This window comes from Podarcis raffonei, chromosome 4 (genome assembly GCF_027172205.1).
Source record: "Podarcis raffonei isolate rPodRaf1 chromosome 4, rPodRaf1.pri, whole genome shotgun sequence".
Classification (NCBI taxonomy): domain Eukaryota; kingdom Metazoa; phylum Chordata; class Lepidosauria; order Squamata; family Lacertidae; genus Podarcis; species Podarcis raffonei.
Window position 1 is genome coordinate 2,256,495 of NC_070605.1, and position 18,624 is coordinate 2,275,118.

The 18,624-nt window shown below is 50.3% G+C and overlaps 3 protein-coding genes across 5 annotated transcripts in view; 2 read left to right on the plus strand and 1 right to left on the minus strand.

Annotated features, from left to right (window-relative positions):
- Positions 1-8,226, plus strand: part of LOC128412044 (zinc finger protein 91-like) — a 31,501-nt gene extending 23,275 nt beyond the window's left edge. The window contains exons 3-4 of one of the 2 annotated variants that reach the window (XM_053384872.1): positions 63-189; positions 6,664-8,226. In XM_053384872.1, coding sequence (XP_053240847.1) covers positions 63-189; positions 6,664-8,015 — 1,479 coding nt within the window. In that variant the 3' untranslated portion in view covers positions 8,016-8,226. The remainder of the gene's footprint in view (positions 1-62; positions 190-6,663) is intronic. The other variant, XM_053384873.1, reaches the window with a different exon arrangement.
- LOC128412303 (zinc finger and SCAN domain-containing protein 31-like) overlaps positions 1-18,624 on the plus strand; it is a 275,497-nt gene that overhangs the window by 3,474 nt on the left and 253,399 nt on the right. The window lies entirely within an intron of this gene.
- On the minus strand, positions 11,752-15,285 carry LOC128412099 (olfactory receptor 52P1-like). Of its 2 annotated transcripts, XM_053384951.1 has the most exons (2): positions 14,231-15,285; positions 11,752-11,941 (listed from the first exon to the last, which is right to left on the minus strand). In XM_053384951.1, the coding sequence occupies exons 1-2, from the start codon at positions 15,140-15,142 to the stop codon at positions 11,873-11,875; spliced, it is 981 nt and encodes a 326-aa protein (XP_053240926.1). In that variant the 5' UTR covers positions 15,143-15,285; the 3' UTR covers positions 11,752-11,872. The 2 variants fall into 2 exon arrangements, with proteins under 2 accessions (XP_053240926.1, XP_053240925.1); XM_053384950.1 differs by lacking the exon at positions 11,752-11,941 and having other exon boundaries at positions 14,059-15,285.

The following is an 18,624-nucleotide window of genomic DNA, read 5'->3' on the forward strand; positions in this document are numbered from 1 at the left end:
GCATTGTGTAGCAGATCATATTTCTGCTGTCTCAGAGGAGGACATTTCCCTTTTTCTTTTAGGGTCCAGTGTGCTTTGAAGATGTCGCTGTTCGTTTCACGGACGAGGAGTGGCCGTTGCTGGATCCTGACCAGAGAGCTCTGCATAAGGACGTCATGGAGGAGAATCAGGGGATCGTGGCCTCTCTTGGTAAGCCTCCCTGTGGGATCGTCCTATCTGCCTGGAAATTCAAGAAATACCTCTATGTGACAAACCTCATATATTTTCACAGAGCTCAACAGCGCCCCCTACAACACCTGGGAACTTAACACCCCCACAAGAAATAGTAAATTACAGTTTTTTCTGTGAACAATCTTCCTCCAGTTCTGCCTCCTTCTACCACAGTTGGACTGATCGGAACTGCCCAGGCATCTTAAATGTCAGCTTCAGAGTTGTTAGGAAAGATAAGTAGCTTCTGTCAGGTTTTCTGTTTTTGTTTTTGCTGCTGTCAGTCTTGGGTTGACCAAAGAGACAAATGACATTGGAGATGGAGGGGATGCCATGATTGGGCCAAACAACATTTGCCCCAGAGAAGAGCCAGGCTAATTTAATCTCAGGTAGTACTAGCAGTGATAATAATAGTGTGCTGGTCCTGGGGTGACGGTTACCGTTGACGTAGTCGAAGTCCGGTCCTGGGTCACTAGCCTGGAAATAGTTCGCAAGGAGCGGGGCGAGGTCCGAAGCAGGAAGCCGAGCGGGGACAGGAACACTGGAGGGTCAGGTCTGCGTCCGGACAGGAGCAGGTACTCAACGACGACGTTGCTCCCGCAACCTGGGACCGGGCTGACTGGCCTTTATCTTCTCTGAGGCCAGGGGCAGTCCCGGCCCCCAGGAGACCCGCCTCTCCTGGCCTTAAGGCGAGCACTCCTCCTGGGAGAAACCAGTTCCCTTCGCCTCTCTGCCCTGAGCCTCTGCAGTTCAGGAGAGGCCGAAGGGTTACCGGGCCCAGGGGGAGACTCACCTGTAGGCACTGAGTCCTCAACCACGTCTGGAGCCAGAATGGATTCACCTGGTGCCTGCTCCTGTGGATCTGGCACAGGTGCAGGCGCCTCAGAATCAAGGCCCTGCCCCAGTTCAGCCGGCCCTGGAGGCGGGGACTCCTGTGCAGGCTGGGATTCCTCCGGTTCATCCTCTGAATCGGATTCCCAGGCCATCACACCATCCCCATCACACACACCCCTCAATCGAGGGTCTGGACCCGGCTTGCTGGGGTACACCGCATGGAAATCTTGGAGGCAGGCAGGCGCGTGGACATTGGCTGCTGCTTCCCAGGAACGGTCCTCCGGTCCATACCCCTTCCAGTCTATGAGATACTGTAGCTTTCCCCTGCGGTATCGGGAGTCCAGAATGCGTTCCACCTCGTACTCAGGCTCCCCCTGAACCAAAACTGGCTGCGGTCGGGGACGGTTCGGGTGGAACTCGTCGGGTGGGGCCACCGGACTCAGAAGGGACCTGTGGAAGACCGGGTGAACCTTCAGGGTTGCGGGCAACCGGAGACGGAATGCCACAGGTGAGACCTGGTCCACGATAGGGAACGGGCCGGTGAAACGGGTGTCCAACTTCTGTGAAGGTCGAGAGGGGTGGAGGTGGCGAGTGGAGAGCCATACCAGGTCACCGACGTGGAGTTCCGGCCCCACCTGGCGGTGGCGGTCGGCCTGGGCCTTGTACGCCTCCTTGGCCTGGCGCAGTTGCTCCATCAATAGCTGTTGCTGGGACTGGAGCTCCTGAAGCCACTCCGTCACCGCAGGGACCGCGGATGCCGGCAGCACATCTGGAAACAGCCGTGGATGATAACCGTAACTGGCCTGGAACGGGGTCTGCTGGGTGGACGCATTCACCGCGTTGTTGTAGGCCAACTCCGCCAATGCTAGGTGGTCGACCCAGTCATCCTGCTGGTAGCTGCAGTAACACCGGAGGTACTGCTCCAGCACCGCGTTCGCCCGTTCCGTCTGGCCATCGGTCTGCGGGTGGTAGGCTGACGAGAGACAGACCTCTGTCCCGAGGGTCTGGTGCAATGCTCGCCAGAACCGGGATGTGAACTGAACGCCTCAGTCGGACACCACACGCTCCGGTAGGCCATGCAGGCGGAAGACATGCTGAAGGTACATCTGAGCGGTTTCCTTAGCTGTGGGTACGGATGGGCAGGGGGTACAGTGCACCATCTTAGTGAAATGGTCGGAGAAAACTAGAAGGCAGGTACAGCCACGAGATGGGGGTAAGTCCACTACAAAGTCCAGCGAAACCGTTTGCCAAGGACGTGGTGGGACTCGCAATGGCTGAAGTAGGCCGGGGGGTCGCCCGGTAGGGCCCTTGGCCCGCCGGCAGACATCACAACCAGCGACGTAGCGAGCCACGTCAGCCTTCAGGCGGTGCCACCAAAACTCACGGCTTACCAAATGGGTGGTCCGATACCGCCCAAAGTGCCCCGCTGCTGGAGCATCATGGGTCATCCGGAGAACCTCAGCCCGCAGTGGACCTGGTGGGATGTACAGGCGACCGTGGTGCAGCAGAAGGCCCTGATGCAAGACCAGCTCCGAATACTGAAGGCATGACCCTTCGGCCAGTTCCCAGAGTCGTTCCTGGGCCCAAGCGTCAACCCGCTGCTGTTCCCGTTACCGAGCCTGCAGTGGCTCAGCCTCCTGGGTGGCCAGGAATGCAGCCGGTGGTAGGATCGTGGTGGGTACTGCCTGCTGTACCGTGTCTGCGTTGTCTTCAGGTTTCCGGGACAGGGCATCTGCCTTCTGGTTTTGGGAGCTAGGGATGTAGCGGATCCGGAACTGGAACCAGGAAAAGAACAACGCCCACCGGATCTGCCTTTGGTTCAGCTTGCGGGTGGTCTGGAGGTACTCCAGGTTCCGGTGGTCGGTTCTCACCTCCACCGGGTGTCGTGCCCCCTCAAGATGGTGGCGCCAGACCTCAAAGGCCACCTTGATGGCCAGTAGTTCCCGCTCCCATACAGTATAGTTACGCTCCGCTAGAAGGAGCTGGCGGGAATAGAAGGCGCAGGGTAAGAGTGGCGCATCAGGTCCGTACTGCTGAGAGAAGACGGCACCGAGAGCCGTACTGGAGGCGTCGGTCTCTACCACAAAGGGTCGAGAGGGATCAGGATGTTGCAAGATCGGCGCTCTCTGGAAACAGGCCTTCAACTCCTGAAACGCATCCTCTGCCTCCTTGTCCCAGGAAAACGGCATCTTGGGGCGCAGTAGCCGGGTCAACGGGGTGGTGCGATGAGCATAATCTGCAATGAAGGTCCAGTAATAGTTGGCGAACCCCAGGAAACGCTGTAGGTCCTTGCGGTTCCGAGGTGCCGCCCATTCCCGAACCGCTGCCACCTTCCCAGGATCCATCTGCACCCCATCTGGAGAGAGTCGGTGACCAAGGAAGTCCACTGACCACTGATGGAACTCGCACTTGCTGAGCTTTGCATACAGGCGGTGCTCCCGCAAGCGCTGCAGCACAGTCCGGACATGACCCTCGTGGTGAGCCGAGTCACGGGAGAAAACCAAAATATCATCCAAGTACACCACCACGTACTTGTCTAGCAAGTCCTGGAGCACGTGGTTGATGTATCGTTGGAACACAGCGGGCGCGTTGCACTATCCGAAGGGCATAACCAGGTATTCGAACTGCCCGTACTGGGTCCAGAATGCTGTCTTCCACTCATCCCTGGCTCGGATCCGAATTAGATTGTAGGCCCCCCGGAGGTCTAGCTTGGTGAACACCTGCGCCCCTTGCACCCGCTCCAGCAACTCCGAAATAAGGGGCAAGGGGTATCGGTCTGGGATGGTAATTTTGTTCGGGGCCCGGTAATCATGGCATAGGCGAAGCTCCCCACATTTCTTCTTAACGAAGAGCACTGGCGCAGCGGTGGGCAAGGTAGAAGGCCTAATGAAACCACGCTCCAGGTTCTTGCGCAGGAAGTCCTGCAAAGCTTCACGCTCTGGCTCTGTTAGAGAGTATAAGCGACACACCGGCAGGGGCGCTCCGGGCTGGAGGTCTATGCCGCAGTCAAAAGACCGATGCGGCGGCAGCTGGTCTGCCCCCCATTCCTCGAACACATCTTGGTAGTCCTGGTACTCGACGGGGAGCGTGGATGCAGCCTTCTCAGTGGGTGCGGCTGCTAGCATCTCGGACCGAGCATGGGGACATGGGTCTGGGAAGTGCACAGTCCGATTGACCCAGTCGATCTGAAGATTGTGAGCCTCCAGCCAGTCCATCCCGAGCACCAGGGGGAACCGGGGAATGGAGGCAATGTCCAAAGTTCACACCTCCCGGTGCTGCTGGAGACACAGGACCAAGGGCTGGGTCTCCCGAGTGATGGCACCCGAACGCAGGAGCCGTCCGTCAATTGCCTCCACCTGTACCGGTTCTGGCTTGTTCTGAAGTGGCACCTGATGATGAGCGGCAAAGGCAGCGTCCATATAGGAGCGGGTTGCCCCCTAATCTACCAGAGCGTGGGTAAGAATCCAGGGCCCACCTGGAGGGTAGAGACGCACCGGAACCATGAGATGGTGAGGGTCCACTGGTGAGGGTCCCTCTTGCATGGTTTGGGACCCCAGGTTGCTAGGGCCTTCGGCTACCGAGGTTGGCGGTTTCCCTGCGACTGGCATCTTCTTGGGACAGGATCGGGCGTAATGTCCACTCCCACCACGGTAAAGACACAGGTTCCCCTCCCAACGCCGCGTCTTCTCCGAGGGGGACAGGCGAGGTCGAGCATCCCCAAGCTGCATTGGCTCATCTGGCAACTCGGCTGTGGGCGTGGTCCTGCTGGGAAGGACTGGAGCCAGGAGCCGGGGGTGCTGGCGGTCGCGGGCCTGGCGACGGTCCTCCAACCGATCATCTATCTGCAGGCTCCGCTGAATAAGGGCGTCCAGCGTGGTGGGACGATCCATCATGGCCAACTGGTCCAGTATCTCGTCCGACAGTCCCTCAAGATACTGGTCCCAAAGTGCAGAGTCATTCCAAGACAAGTCTTGCGCCAACAGCCTAAATTCCATGGTGTAGGGTGCCGCAGTGGACTTGCCCTGTTTCAAATGCCTAATTGCCCGGTTGGCTTGACTCTCCTTCTGGGGGTTGCCGAATGCGGCCTCCAAATGGTTGCAAAACCCCATATAGTCTGTCAGCAAGGGGGAGTCTTGCCTGAGTAGCGGCAATGCACACTTGGCCGCCGGATCCTTTAACAAACTGATCAAAAAGTGCACCTTGGTGCAGTCGTCAGGGAAGTTCCGGGCTCGCCCCTGAATATACAATTTGGCCTGGGCGAGGAACATGGTAAAGCTGTCCGGGACCCCATCAAATTTCTCTGGCAAGGCCACTGGGTACTTTCCTGGAGCCGGGGCGTCGGCCACAGGAGCCGGTAGGGCGTCCAACCGCTGCTGAAGTGCCGTAACTGCATCGCTGAGCTGCTGCACGGTGTGAGTCAAGGCCTGGTTCTCCTGGGCCAATGCCACCAGTGCAGCTGCCTGGTCAGCCATGGCCTCTGGCTCTTCCCAAACGCACCCCAACGAAGGGGGAGTGTGGGTGTGGCGGGAGCAAACTGTGCTGGTCCCAGGGGGAAGGTGACTGTTGACGTAGTCAAAGTCCGGTCCTGGGTCACTAGCCTGGAAATAGTTCGCAAGGAGCGGGGCGAGGTCCGAAGCAGGAAGCCGGGCGGGGACAGGAACACTGGAGGGTCAGGTCTGGGTCCGGACAGGAGCAGGTACTCAACGACGACGTTGCTCCCGCAACCTGGGACCGGGCTGACTGGCCTTTATATTCTCTGAGGCCAGGGGCAGTCCCGGCCCCCAGGAGACCCGCCTCTCCTGGCCTTAAGGCGAGCACTCCTCCTGGGAGAAACCAGTTCCCTTCGCCTCTCTGCCCCGAGCCTCTGCAGATCAGGAGAGGCTGAAGGGTTACTGGACCCAGGGGGAGACTCACCTGTAGGCACTGAGTCCTCAACCACCTCTGGAGCCAGAATGGATTCACCTGGTGCCTGCTCCTGTGGATCTGGCACAGGTGCAGGAGCCTCAGAATCAAGGCCCTGCCCCAGTTCAGCCGGCCCTGGAGGTGGGGACTCCTGTGCAGGCTGGGATTCCTCCGGTTCACCCTCTGAATCGGATTCCCAGGCCATCACAAATAGTAATAATAATAATTTTTATTTATACGCTGACCATCTGGCTGGGTTGCTCCAGCCAATCTGGGAAGCTTCCAACACATATACAGTGGTACCTCTGGTTGCAAATAGGATCTGTTCCGGAGGTCCGGCCAAATCCCGAAGTTTTTGCAACCCGAGGATCACTGTTCTGCGCATGCGCATGGATTTGCCGCTTTCATAAGCTGAAGTTTACGTAACTAGAGGGTTACGTAACCTGAGGTGCTATGGTATAAACATGAAACAGTAATAATAACAACAGCCTAATCTAATGTAAAAAGTACAAAAAAATTAAATGAGTAACTTACTTCAAACAAAGCAACATTCAACCATCAATTAGAATCCAATAATAAATACACTGGTTTATTACAAATAACAAAGGTAATAAACACACAGCCAACTGCCTTCTCTACAACAAATTTAGTGAGCATTATTTCCTAACTGGGGGCTCCATTTGTTCCTGAGGCTCTAATCCCTTTTTCTCTCCATTGCAGATTGTGATGAATTGGAAAGGAAGAACAAAGAACACAACACAATCTGCAGAGTGGAGAAGGCACATAAAAAATTGGAGTGTGGAAAGAGCTGCAGTCAGAGCTCCCATTCCACTTCCCATAAAAGAAATTTCTTTCGAAAGAAACCCTATCGGTGCATGGAATGTGGAAAGATATTCAGTACGAGCTCCTCTCTCACTTCACATCGAAGAATTCATACAGGGGAGAAACCCTATCAGTGTGTGGAATGTGGAAAGAGCTTCAGGGAGAGCTCCGATCTCACTAGGCATCAAAGAATTCATACAGGGGAGGAACCATATCAGTGCATGGAATGTGGGAAGAGCCTCAGTAGCAGCTCCGATCTTACTAAGCATCAAAGAATTCATACGGGGGAGAAACCATATCAGTGCATGGAATGTGGAAAGAGCTTCAGTCAGAGCCACAGTCTCACTTCCCATCAAAGAATTCATACAGGGGAGAAACCCTATCAGTGCATGGAATGTGGAAAGAGCTTCAGGAAGAGCTCCGATCTCACTAGGCATCAAAGAATTCATACGGGGGAGAAACCATATCAGTGTGTGGAATGTGGAAAGAGCTTCAGTAGCAGCTCCGATCTTACTAAGCATCAAAGAATTCATACGGGGGAGAAACCATATCAGTGTGTGGAATGTGGAAAGAGCTTCAGTAGCAGCTCCGATCTCACTAAGCATCAAAGAATTCATACGGGGGAGAAACCCTATCAGTGTATGAAATGTGGAAAGAGCTTCGTTCAAAGCCGCAGTCTCACTTCCCATCAAAGAATTCATACAGGGGAGAAACCCTATCAGTGCGTGGAATGTGGAAAGAGCTTCACTGATCGATCCCATCTCACGCCCCATCAAAGAATTCATACAGGGGAGAAACCCTATCAGTGCGTGGAATGTGGAAAGAGCTTCAGGAAGAGCTCCGATCGCACTAGGCATCAGAGAATTCATACAGGGGAGAAACCCTATCAGTGCATGGAATGTGGAAAGAGCCTCAGTACGAGCTCCTGTCTCGCTATCCATCAAAAAATTCATACAGGGGAGAAACCATATAATTGCTTTGAATGTGGGAAGAGCTTTAGTAGGAGCTGTAATCTCACTTCCCATCAAACAATTCATACAGGGGAAAAACCATATCAGTGTGTGGAATGTGGAAAGAGCTTCGCTCATATCTACAAACTCACTTCCCATCAAAGAATTCATAGAGGGGAGAAACCATATAAATGCTTTGAATGTGGGAAGAGCTTCACTCATAACTCCTCTCTCACTTCCCATCAAAGAATTCATACAGGGGAGAATCACGGAATTGTAGAATTGTGGAGCTGGAAGTGATCCCTGGTGCAATCTATTCAACCCCATGTGATGCTGGCATAGCAAGTGAAGCATCCATGACAGATGACCATCCAACTTCACTTGAAAACCTCAAAGGATGGAAATTCCAGAACTCCCAAGGGAGTCCAATCCACTAACAGCTCTTGCTGTCAAAAAGTTCTTCCGCATGTTTAGTCAGTCTTGTTTTTTTTAAATAAAAAACTTGATGCCATTGGTTTGTGTCCTACCCTGTGTAGTAGGAAAAATGAGCTAAAAATGATACAACAAAGAAAAATATTTCCTTCCCCGGAATTAAAATAATTAAGAAAAAAATCAGAAAGCACTGCTTGACTTCCTATCCTCTCTTTCCATGGTTCCTTCTACCCCAATTTGTTTATTCTGATGTGCAATATTATTGATTATATCCTCCTGAGTTTCTCTTACTGTGGCGAGCTCTGTTTTCATTCTATCTTGATCCCTTTTCATTTCTCAATTCTCTTCTTTCTTTCTCTTAACTGTCTCATCTAAAGCTTGGACTGGTTTTTCCATACCATTAGTTTTCCTGGATAGTGTTTTGATTTCTGTTGTCAATTTGCCCATCTTTTTGGTGTTATTTTGCAAATCTTTTCCTAATTCCACCAGGATCTCTGCTATATTGGCATCTCCTTAGGTGGTCTCCCTTTTAGTTTGGGTGGTTTCTTTTGTGCACCCATATTTTTTTCTGTTAGACTATTTCCCCCCCTAATTAAATATATATTTTTTTGTTATTCCGAAGGTCTCCGCTCGGTGTCTCTCCCACTGTTATCTTGTGGAATATTATTTTATTTTCTTTCTCCTGTAGTAACCTATGTTATCCATCATTTGAGAACCACGATATTGTTCTCCCTTTGGTCTTCTTTCCTTTTCATCCCTTTCCCCAAATGGAAAACTTTTCTCCAAGCTGTCGCCCACAGGGTCACCATTTTCTGCCACCCACCCCCACCCCCTCCGACGACCACCGTCAGTCATGGGGTCACAGAAGTATGGTTTCTAAACTGGCTGGATCTAGAGTCTGGATACATCAAAGAAGCACTTCAATTAAAGGTGTTGTAAATTCAAACACTGAAAACAGGTAGAGTAAATCAGGACTCCACTGCACCATCCAGTGGCACAACGTTATTTTGCACATACAATGCATATCAATCATTTTTTCTTTGCCAGTCTAATGATGATGATAATAATGTATTATTTATATCTCACCCATCTGGCTGGGTTTCCCCAGCCACTCTGGGCGGCTCCCAATTGAACGTTAAAACAATACAGCATTAAATATTAAAACTGAAAACTATTATCAAACTATTAAAAATAAAATAAATAAATGTAGCTGAGTTTGCAGGGACGAATTTGGGAGGGGAGTCAGGCCCTTGGCCAAAAAGGCAGGGTTTCCCCTAACCTATTCCATCTCATGGGGGGGCGAGCAGGGATTCCCCTAATGTCATCTCATTGGATCCTGCAGGGAATGAAACGGGGGGGGGGTGGAGCACAACCCCCCAGCTAAGTTTGGAGAATGGGCCAAGAAGTATAGCTGGTCATTGGAAGGCAGACGTACCCAAAGCCTTCAAAACGTGCACTTCCCTCCATTTTGCAACACAATTCCCCAGCTCGGCAATGTGTACTGGGGTCAAGCAGGCATCATCAACATTGTCTTTTACTTCAGTTCATAAAATTTATACACCGCTTGATTTTAAAAGCAGCAACCACCACAAAAAAAAAAGATCAAAACCAGAACAGAGTCCTTAAGAATGGAAGAGAGGTTGGCTGGCACATGTTGCATCAGGAGGAAGGAGGGTGAGTGCCTTGCACAAGTGCTAATCTTTCCACTAGTGTAATTTAGTTGCATTACCACCCACTACTGTTTTATGGGGACATGGGTGGCGCTGTGGTCTAAACCACTGAGCCTAGAGGGCTTGCCAATCGGTAGGTTGGTGGTTCAAATCCCTGCGATGGGTTGAGCTCCCATTGCTCGGTCCCTGCTCCTGCCATCCTAGCAGTTCGAAAGCACGTCAAAGTGCAAGTAGATAAATAGGTACCGCTCCAGCAGGAAGGTAAACAGTGTTTCTGTGCGCTGCTCTTGTTTCACCAGAAGTGCCCAACTGACATGTTTCACCAGAAGTGCCCAACTTACACATGCCCAACTGACATGCTCTCTCCCTCCTGGTCAGTTGTTCGGGAGCTTCAAAAGCTTTCTGCAGCCGAACATCACAGCAACCGATACCAAAAGGTATTAGCATGCTTAGAAACAGCAGATTGTTAGCAGTTTGCTGGTGCTGGTCCTGGGGGGTTACCGTGTGGCGAGGTCCGAGTCTAGTCCAACGTCGAGGGTGCGGTATGGAGGCTGTCCATCAAAGCTGAAGCGGGGTCAAGGCAGGGAGTCAGATGAGGTCAGGAACTAAGGCTTGGGACAGGGGCTGGCTGGCTTTTATCTGCCCCAAGGCATAGGGCGGCCCCAGTCCACAGGTGACTCACCTCTCCTGGCCTGCACTCCTCCTGTGAGAACTTAGTTCCCTCTGCCTCTCTGCCCTGAGCCTCTGTAGCTCAGGAGAGGCTGGAGGGTTACCGGACCCAGAGGCAACCCCAGCTTCCTCTGACGGGGCTGAGAGTGGAGCACCTGCAGGCAATGGGACCTCCATCACCTCCGGTCCATGGGACTTGCAGTCCATGGGACTCTCAAGAGTCTCCTCCAGCACCAGAATTCAAAAGCATCAATTCTTTGGCGACCAGCCTTCTTTATGGTCCATATTTATAGAATATATTAGAATACATTTAGAATATATTAGAATACATTTACAGCTAACCTTTTCCACCTGGCCTAGGGGGCGGGGCCCAGACTCACCAGCCCCACTGAAGAGGCTCCTGGTGAGAGTGGAGTAACATTGCTATGCCATTATAGCTTAATCACACCTATTTCTTGATCATGCCAGGTGGAACTTAATTTATCTTCCTGACACTGCTGGCCCATGTTACAGGTTTGTAGCCGTGTTGGTCTGCCATAGTCGAAACAAAATAAAAAAATTCCTTCCAGTAGCACCTTAGAGACCAACTAAGACTCTTGAGAGTCCCATGGACTGCAAGAAGATCCAACCTATCCATTCTGAAGGAAATCAGCCCTGAGTCCTCACTGGAAGGACAGATCGTGAAGCTGAGGCTCCAATACTTTGGCCACCTCATGAGAAGAGAAGACTCCCTGGAGAAGACCCTGATGTTGGGAAAGATGGAGGGCACAAGGAGAAGGGGACGACAGAGGACGAGATGGTGGGACAGTGTTCTCAAAGCTACCAGCATGAGTTTGACCAAATTGCGGGAGGCAGTGGAAGACAGGAGCGCCTGGCATGCTCTGGTCCAGGGGGTCACGAATAGGCGGACACGACTAAACGACTAAACAACTAAACAACAATATTCTATAAAGCACTATTGAAAGTCTCATTTTAGCTTTCTGTTTCTTCTGAGGATGTTGTGTGTCTGGCTGCTGCTGATACTTCAAAGGGAGTATCAGCCTGAACCCTTGAACTCCAGATGAACTGTTTTCTCTCGCAGAGAAAGGGAGAAAGTCTTTTTACAAACCGCTAGGGGTGCGTTTGCTCATTTTCAATCAAAGACAGGCTAGATCATGTTCTAAAGTGGTGGTTCTCTTCAGCAAGCTTAGCATATTCTGTTGTGGGTTATTTTGTATACAGTGGTACCTCAGGTTAAGAACTTAATTCGTTCTGGAGGTCCGTTCTTACCCTGAAACTGTTCTTAACCTGAGGTACCACTTTAGTTAATGGGGCCTCCTGCTGCCGCCACACGATTTCTGTTCTCATCCTGAAGCAAAGTTCTTAACCTGAGATACCATTTCTGGGTTAGCGGAGTCTGTAACCTGAAGCGTCTGTAACCTGAAGCGTCTGTAACCCGAGGTACCACTGTACAAGCTTCTTAATTAGCAAATTTTATAACAAAGGTTTTTAAAGCAATACATAGCTTACAGGTACTTTAGCAAAAGAAGGAAAGAATTTTAAAAGGGACTAGCTCCTATCTACTTCAAACGATTGGCTGCCTGCCAACCTGCTCTCCTGCACTGCTTGTCTGCATAGCCTGGAACTTGCTCAGCCTTTCATGGTTCAGCTAACAGGCTGCAGAAAGGAAACCTCCTTTTACAAGCAGATTAACAGGAAAGGAGAGAGAGTCTCACCCTTTCTATACAATTTGGGGCTGAGAATATAGCTACTATGGGTGCATTCTATTAAATCTAGTAAGTAATATATCTTATTTCTGTTAAGCCAGTGGAGAGTCAGCATTTATTCCTCACACTCTCCTCAAGAGGATGTTGACAATTCTGAGCCTCTGACTGTCAGGAAACAGCAGAAACTCCAAAAAAATGGACAGATTCACCTTTTTGCATGAATCCTCCTTTATGTGGGGTATTGCCTGTGTGACAATTTGGTGTAACCATCTGCTCCGTAATGGAGATACAATGAAGAGCAAGAAAACTGGACTGCCCCCCTTTCCCACCCGGCTTCATACTCTGGGCCCCAGAAGCTCCCAATTATCCTTTGCCTGGATTTTGTGCAACTGAAGCTTAGAGAGCCTTTAAGCCACATATTGCCCAGTAAAGGACACTGCAATCACGTTTGTACCACCTCTCCATTATTAGTGTTCTTCATTTATCAATGTATATATTACTCACATGCCTAAGGGGTCTACATGTATAAAATCCATACATAATTAAAATTCACAGATAAACAAGTCCATTAAAAAGCACAACAATTAACACAGTAAAGGTAACAACTGAAAGAATAAGATCCAGACGCCCAAATTCGGGGGTGAGGTGGGGGGGGATGCTTGTCTGAACAGGTGTGTCTTCAAGAGCCGGTGGAATGCTGGAAGAAGAAGAAGAAGAAGAAGAAGAAGAAGAAGAAGAAGAAGAGGAGGAGGAGGAGGAGGAGGAGGAGGAGGAGGAGGAGGAGGAGGAGGAGGAATTCTCACCATGTCAACTACAAGAAGAAGAGAAGAGTTTGGATTTGATATCCCACTTTATCACTACCCTAAGGAGTCTCAAAGCGGCTCACAATCTCCTTTCCCTTCCTCCCCCACAACAAACAATCTGTGAGGTGAGTGGGGCTGAGAGACTTCAGAGAAGCCCAAGGTCACCCAGGAGCTGCATGTGGAGGAGCGGGAAAGCCAACCTAGTTCACCAGATTAGGAGTCCACCACTCTTAACCATGCTGGCTCTCAGATACAGACGGAGGCCTCTGGTTCTTCAGCCGGGAGGGCATTCCACAGCACTCATGCCACTGCCTGGCATTCAGCAGGCCAGGCAGTCAAAGGCAGCTGGTTCAGAGGAACAGGCTCACAAATTCTCAGCTGTGAAAGCTCTTCCTTCAACTGGAGCTCTCGCTTATTGCAGTGAAGCCATTGCAGGGTTCGGATGACACACACACCTTGCACTGAGAGAACACGTGATGGGCTTGTGGGACCATTCAGGCTAATTTCTTACTCCTCCTCACCATTTTGTGTTTGTCATCCATCAGAAGGGGCTCTAGATGCATCCTGACATATGCACGCATGGGTTTGCCAGTGTGGGGTGTTTTTACTGGAGCCAGAATCCACCATTGTGTAAAGGACCTACACACTCAAGACACCTGCATGCACAAAGAGCCCCCTTCTGACACATTTACTGGTTTAATTTATATTCCACACTTCCTCCCTAAGGAGCCCAGTGCAGCAAACAGTAAAGACATATTGAAAACAATTCCAGGGCAGACGCAGACAGGGACTGAGCTAAGAGGACAAGGAGACCACTTTGGGGTCAGGCCAGGGCCCCTCTAGTCCGCCATCCTGTTCTCACAGTGGGTGACCAGGTGACCATTATGGGAAACCCACAAGCAGGACCTGGGCACAAGAGCAGCCCTCTCACCTCCTCAGGTTTCCAGGCAACAGGGATTCAGAAGCATCACTGCCTCTAACCAAGGCAGCGCATAGCAATCATGGCTAGCAGCCATCAATAATCCTCTTCCTTGCATTCCGAACTTATTTGGGGCATGGCACCTGATTCGAGGTACAGGAAAGGTAGATGACATTGTCCCAATCCAACCAGCTACAAATGGAGTTTGCCAGGGCCCTTCGAGCCAGGTAGGGTTGGCGTTTAGGGGGGAAGGGATTCAGTCTCAACTCAGCCTGAGTTTCACCATGACCCTGCCTGGGAGGAAAACCCTGGTGACCCGTTCCCGGATCTCTTTGGTCCTCACTCCATACACAATGGGGTTCAGCATGGGAGGGAAGAGGAGGTAGAGGTTGGCCAGCAGGATGTGGATATGGGGGGCCACAGAGTGGCCAAAGCGGTGGGTGAAGAAGGAGAAGAGGGCAGGGCTGTAGGAGATTAAGATGACGCAGAGGTGGGAGCCACAGGTGCCAAAAGCCTTGTGCCTCGCCTCGCGGGAAGAGAGACGGAGCACCGCACGGACGATGAAGAAGTAGGAGAGCCCAATGCAGAGAAGGTCTCCTCCGATGACGATCAGAGCCACACTCAGCCCATAGGTGCGGTTGATGCTGGTGTCCCCACAAGCCAGTTTGACCACTGCCATGTGCTCACAGTATGTGTGGCGAATGACGTTGGTCCGGCAGTAGGACAGCCTCCGGATCAGGAAAGGGCAAGGTGCCATCAGCAGCGTTCCCCTGACTATGCCGGCCACAGCCATCTTGGCCACCAGTGAGCTGGAGAAGAAAGAGCTGTACCTGAGCGGGAAGCAGATGGCCACATAGCGGTCCAGCGCCATCCCCAGCAGCACCGCTGACTCCATCATGCACAAGGCATGGATGAAGAACATCTGGGCCAGGCAGGCAACGGCTTGGATCTCCCCGCCCTGGAACCAGAAGATGCAGAGCATCTTGGGCAGGGCGGAGGTGGAGGCTGCCAGGTCAATAGCTGCCAGCATGCAGAGGAAGTAGCACATGGGTCTGTGGAGAGCTGGCTCTGTGGCCACCACCAGGAGGATGGTGCAGTTCCCGGCAATGATCACCACGTAGATGCAGGATACTGGCACAGAGAGCCACATGTGGTAGGCTTCCAGCCCTGGGATGCCTTGCAGGAAGAACGTGGGAGGCCAGGAGTGGGTCACGTTGGCCATGGCCATGACGAACCAGCTTCATCAGAGGCAGATGATTCACCACGGCTGCTTAGCTTCACTCACAGGCCTCCTGAAACCCAGAGGAGAAAAACAGACACACACAAAGGTGACATGAGAAGATCGTAGAATTGCAGAGTTGGAAGGGATCCCCAGAGTCATCTGGTCCAACCCCCTGCAACACAGGAATCTCAGTTAAATAACCCCAGCAGATTGCCATTCAATCTCTGTTTAAAAACCTCCAGCCTCTGAGGTCATAAAATAACAGAACCGTAGAGTTGAACGAGAGCCATCTGTTTCAATCTCCATCAAAGCAGGAATCCTGGCTGAAGAATTCCTGACAGGTGGCCTTCCAATCTCCCTTCTGAGGGAGTCTGTTCCACTGTCACACAGCTCTTACCCTCAGAAAGTTCTTCCTAACGTTTAGTCAGAACCTCCTTTCCTGCAATTTGAATCTGTTGGTTCAGGTCCTCACCTTTGGAGCAGAAGGAAACAAGCTTGCTCCACCTTCTGATATTTGAAGGTGACTATCTTATCAGTTCTCAGTCTCCCCTTCTCCATACCCAACTTCCTCAACCGTCCCTTAGAAGGTTTGATTTCCAGACGCTTGATCATCAGATATAGATTGGGGGGGGGTGATCCTGCTCCCTGAACTAGCATCCTCTGTGATTCTGCACAGAGAGCTTTTGCTTCAGCTGTCCTGGCGCTATGCATGGAACTCCAGCAATGAGAGAAGAAATACATACTGGGGAAACATGTGGACTGTGCAAGGTCTAGCCCCACATATGGAGGGACAAATCTGTCCATTTTGGATTGGCTCAGGTTCTCATTTTTCCAGTCTTCACTTCCGTTCTTCACATTTGCACGTAAAAAACATAAGAAGATCAGGCCAATGGGGTTCATCATCCTGGTCTCACAGTGACCAACCAGATGCCCTTTATGAGAAATCCGCAAGCAGGATCCACACACAAGAGCCCCCTCCCTTCCTACAGTTTCAACAATTGAGATTCCGAATCACTGCTGCTTCCGACTTTGTTTGCATTTTAAAAAAATAATATTAAAGAATTCCTTATGAATATTCGTCAGGATTTTTGGTAGGATTATGACAACAATTGTAATGTAACAAGAACTATGGTATGAACAGAATTTTAAGGAAAAATGGAAAACATTATATGATGCAGGTGGGAAAAGATTAACAATGGAATCCATGGAGGGGCGGAGAGGAGTCCAAGGCTTCAGGGAATCCTACATTTCTAGTATTATGGTTTATGAATGAGCGTAAATGTTAAATGTAAAACTGAATAAAAAAAATTAAAAGAAAAAGAATATTCAGCAGGATTTTAGTGCATGTTTCTCCTAACATTTATACAAAATGTTGTCCAATATGCACATTTTTGGAAAACCCTTTTTCTTATTACAATGCATTTCTGTATATTATTTTCCGCATCATATTCCGCATTCTGTATACTATTTTCAATCATATATATATTTATTATATTTATATTTATTTTCAATCATTTTCCGCATTCTGTATATTATTTTCAATCATATGTGTGTTGTTGCAGCTGTTATTTCGGTTTATTACCCACTCGTCATAAGGAAGCTTAAGTTAATTTTAAAGCCGATATTAAAAACAGTTAAAACAATCACTATATATTCCTTGGCCATGGAGCTGGGATGCAAAACTCAGAGAATTTCAAAAGGCAGCTCTATTTCAGCTCAGTTCAAATTAAGGAAGTTCATCTTTAGACAAAAGGTGAACTGAATTCCTTCCCCTCCCTTGTCCCAGAGGGATCAGGAAGAAAAGCAGTTACACGAGGCACAACCTTATGAATGAACAGAGACAGATATCCTTCATGGAAGAGAACATAATCTATGGTTCTTAGCCAGGATGGCTCTGCTCTGCAAATCCACAGCTGGAGGCAGCAATGCTTCTGAAAACCAGCTGCTGCAAATCACAGTAGGGGAGAGGTCTCTGGTGCTCAAATGCTGCTTGCGGGTTTCCCATAATGGGCCACTTTGAGAACAGGATACTGGACCAGATGAGCCATTGGCTTGATCCAGCAGACACTTCTTATGTTGTGGTGGCTGTACTGGTCGCCACCAAAGGAAGCTTGAAGTGCTGACTCGCTTTGTATTAGAAAAACTCACCAGGCAGGCAGTGGAGAGGCAGAGTCCTTGTGGGGTCCTGGTGATACCGATTCTACAAGGGGGCACCTGTGAAGGGCAGGCAACAGACTTTATAGGCTTCCTTTGCCAACCTCCCAGCAAATATCCCCAGAAGCTGAGGCCCTGGTGCTTAAGGGCAGCTGGGCAACGTTGGTGGGAGCGCCTGGGCTTCCTCCTCTCACCTGCTAAATAGTCTCTCAGGTGTTTCAGGTTTGCCTTCCTGAGAGATTTGGCTGGCTGGCTGGATGTGTGGGGCTCCTGAGGCCACCTTGAAGGGAGCAGATGGAGGAGGTTCTGCAGGTATAGTGCTGAAGAGCAGCGCCAACATCTCTGCAGCATTGCTGACCTCATGGAGCAAAGAGCACAGCACCACTCCTTCCAGTGAAAACAGCCTGTCCCCAAGAGACTGTTGGAAAACAAGAAGGTCTTCATCTGCTGGCAGAATGACAACAAGGAGGGAGCCTGGTCTAACTTCTCTGGGCATGCAGTTCCAAAATCGCCTGGTCTTTCAGATAGCTTGGACCTAGATAATTTTTAATTTTCTAGTACATGATGTTTACTGTTCCAAAAAAAAGATTGCTGTCCAAATGATACAGACTGTCATTGAGTTCAGACTGGCGAGTCTTCACTTTTGAGACATAATCAGCTCAGTTACTAAAGATGAAGGGAATGCATAAGAATACGATAAAGAATATGATTCCAGCCCCTTTAACTAACCAGAAAGGACTTGAATGCACCATAAAGTGAGAGGGGTGCAATTTGGGTTTATTCTCAGATGCTTGCTTGTTCCTTTTATGGGTACAACAAGGTCATACTTTATTATTCTTAAATTGGTTTTATTGATTCCACACACACCCATTTCACATTGTATATCACCTTGAAATAAAAATAAAACAAACCAACATTTGAGGTCAGCTGCAAGCCTGATGACTCCCTTCCTGGGTATTAAAAGAGGCCACTGTGAGGCCAGGAGTCACATCTGAAGGCAGCCCTGTTTAGGGAAGCTTTTAATGTTTAATAGGTTATTGTATTTTAGTGTTTTGTTGGAAGCCGCCCAGAGTGGCTGGGGGGACCCAGCCAGATGGGCGGGGTATAAATAATAAATTATTATTATAATTCATAGGAAGGAAAGGGGGGTGGGCAGCCCTCCAAAAACAAGGTTCACTCTACCTCAAATGCCCCATTCACACCCCCTGTTAATGCCTCCTTTCCCCCTCCCTAGCCAAAGCACACCTGTAGATATGGGTAGACCACTTGCCATACCACTAGCAACCAATCAAAACCCGTAATCTTGACAGTTACTGAAATCCCAGCCTATTGGA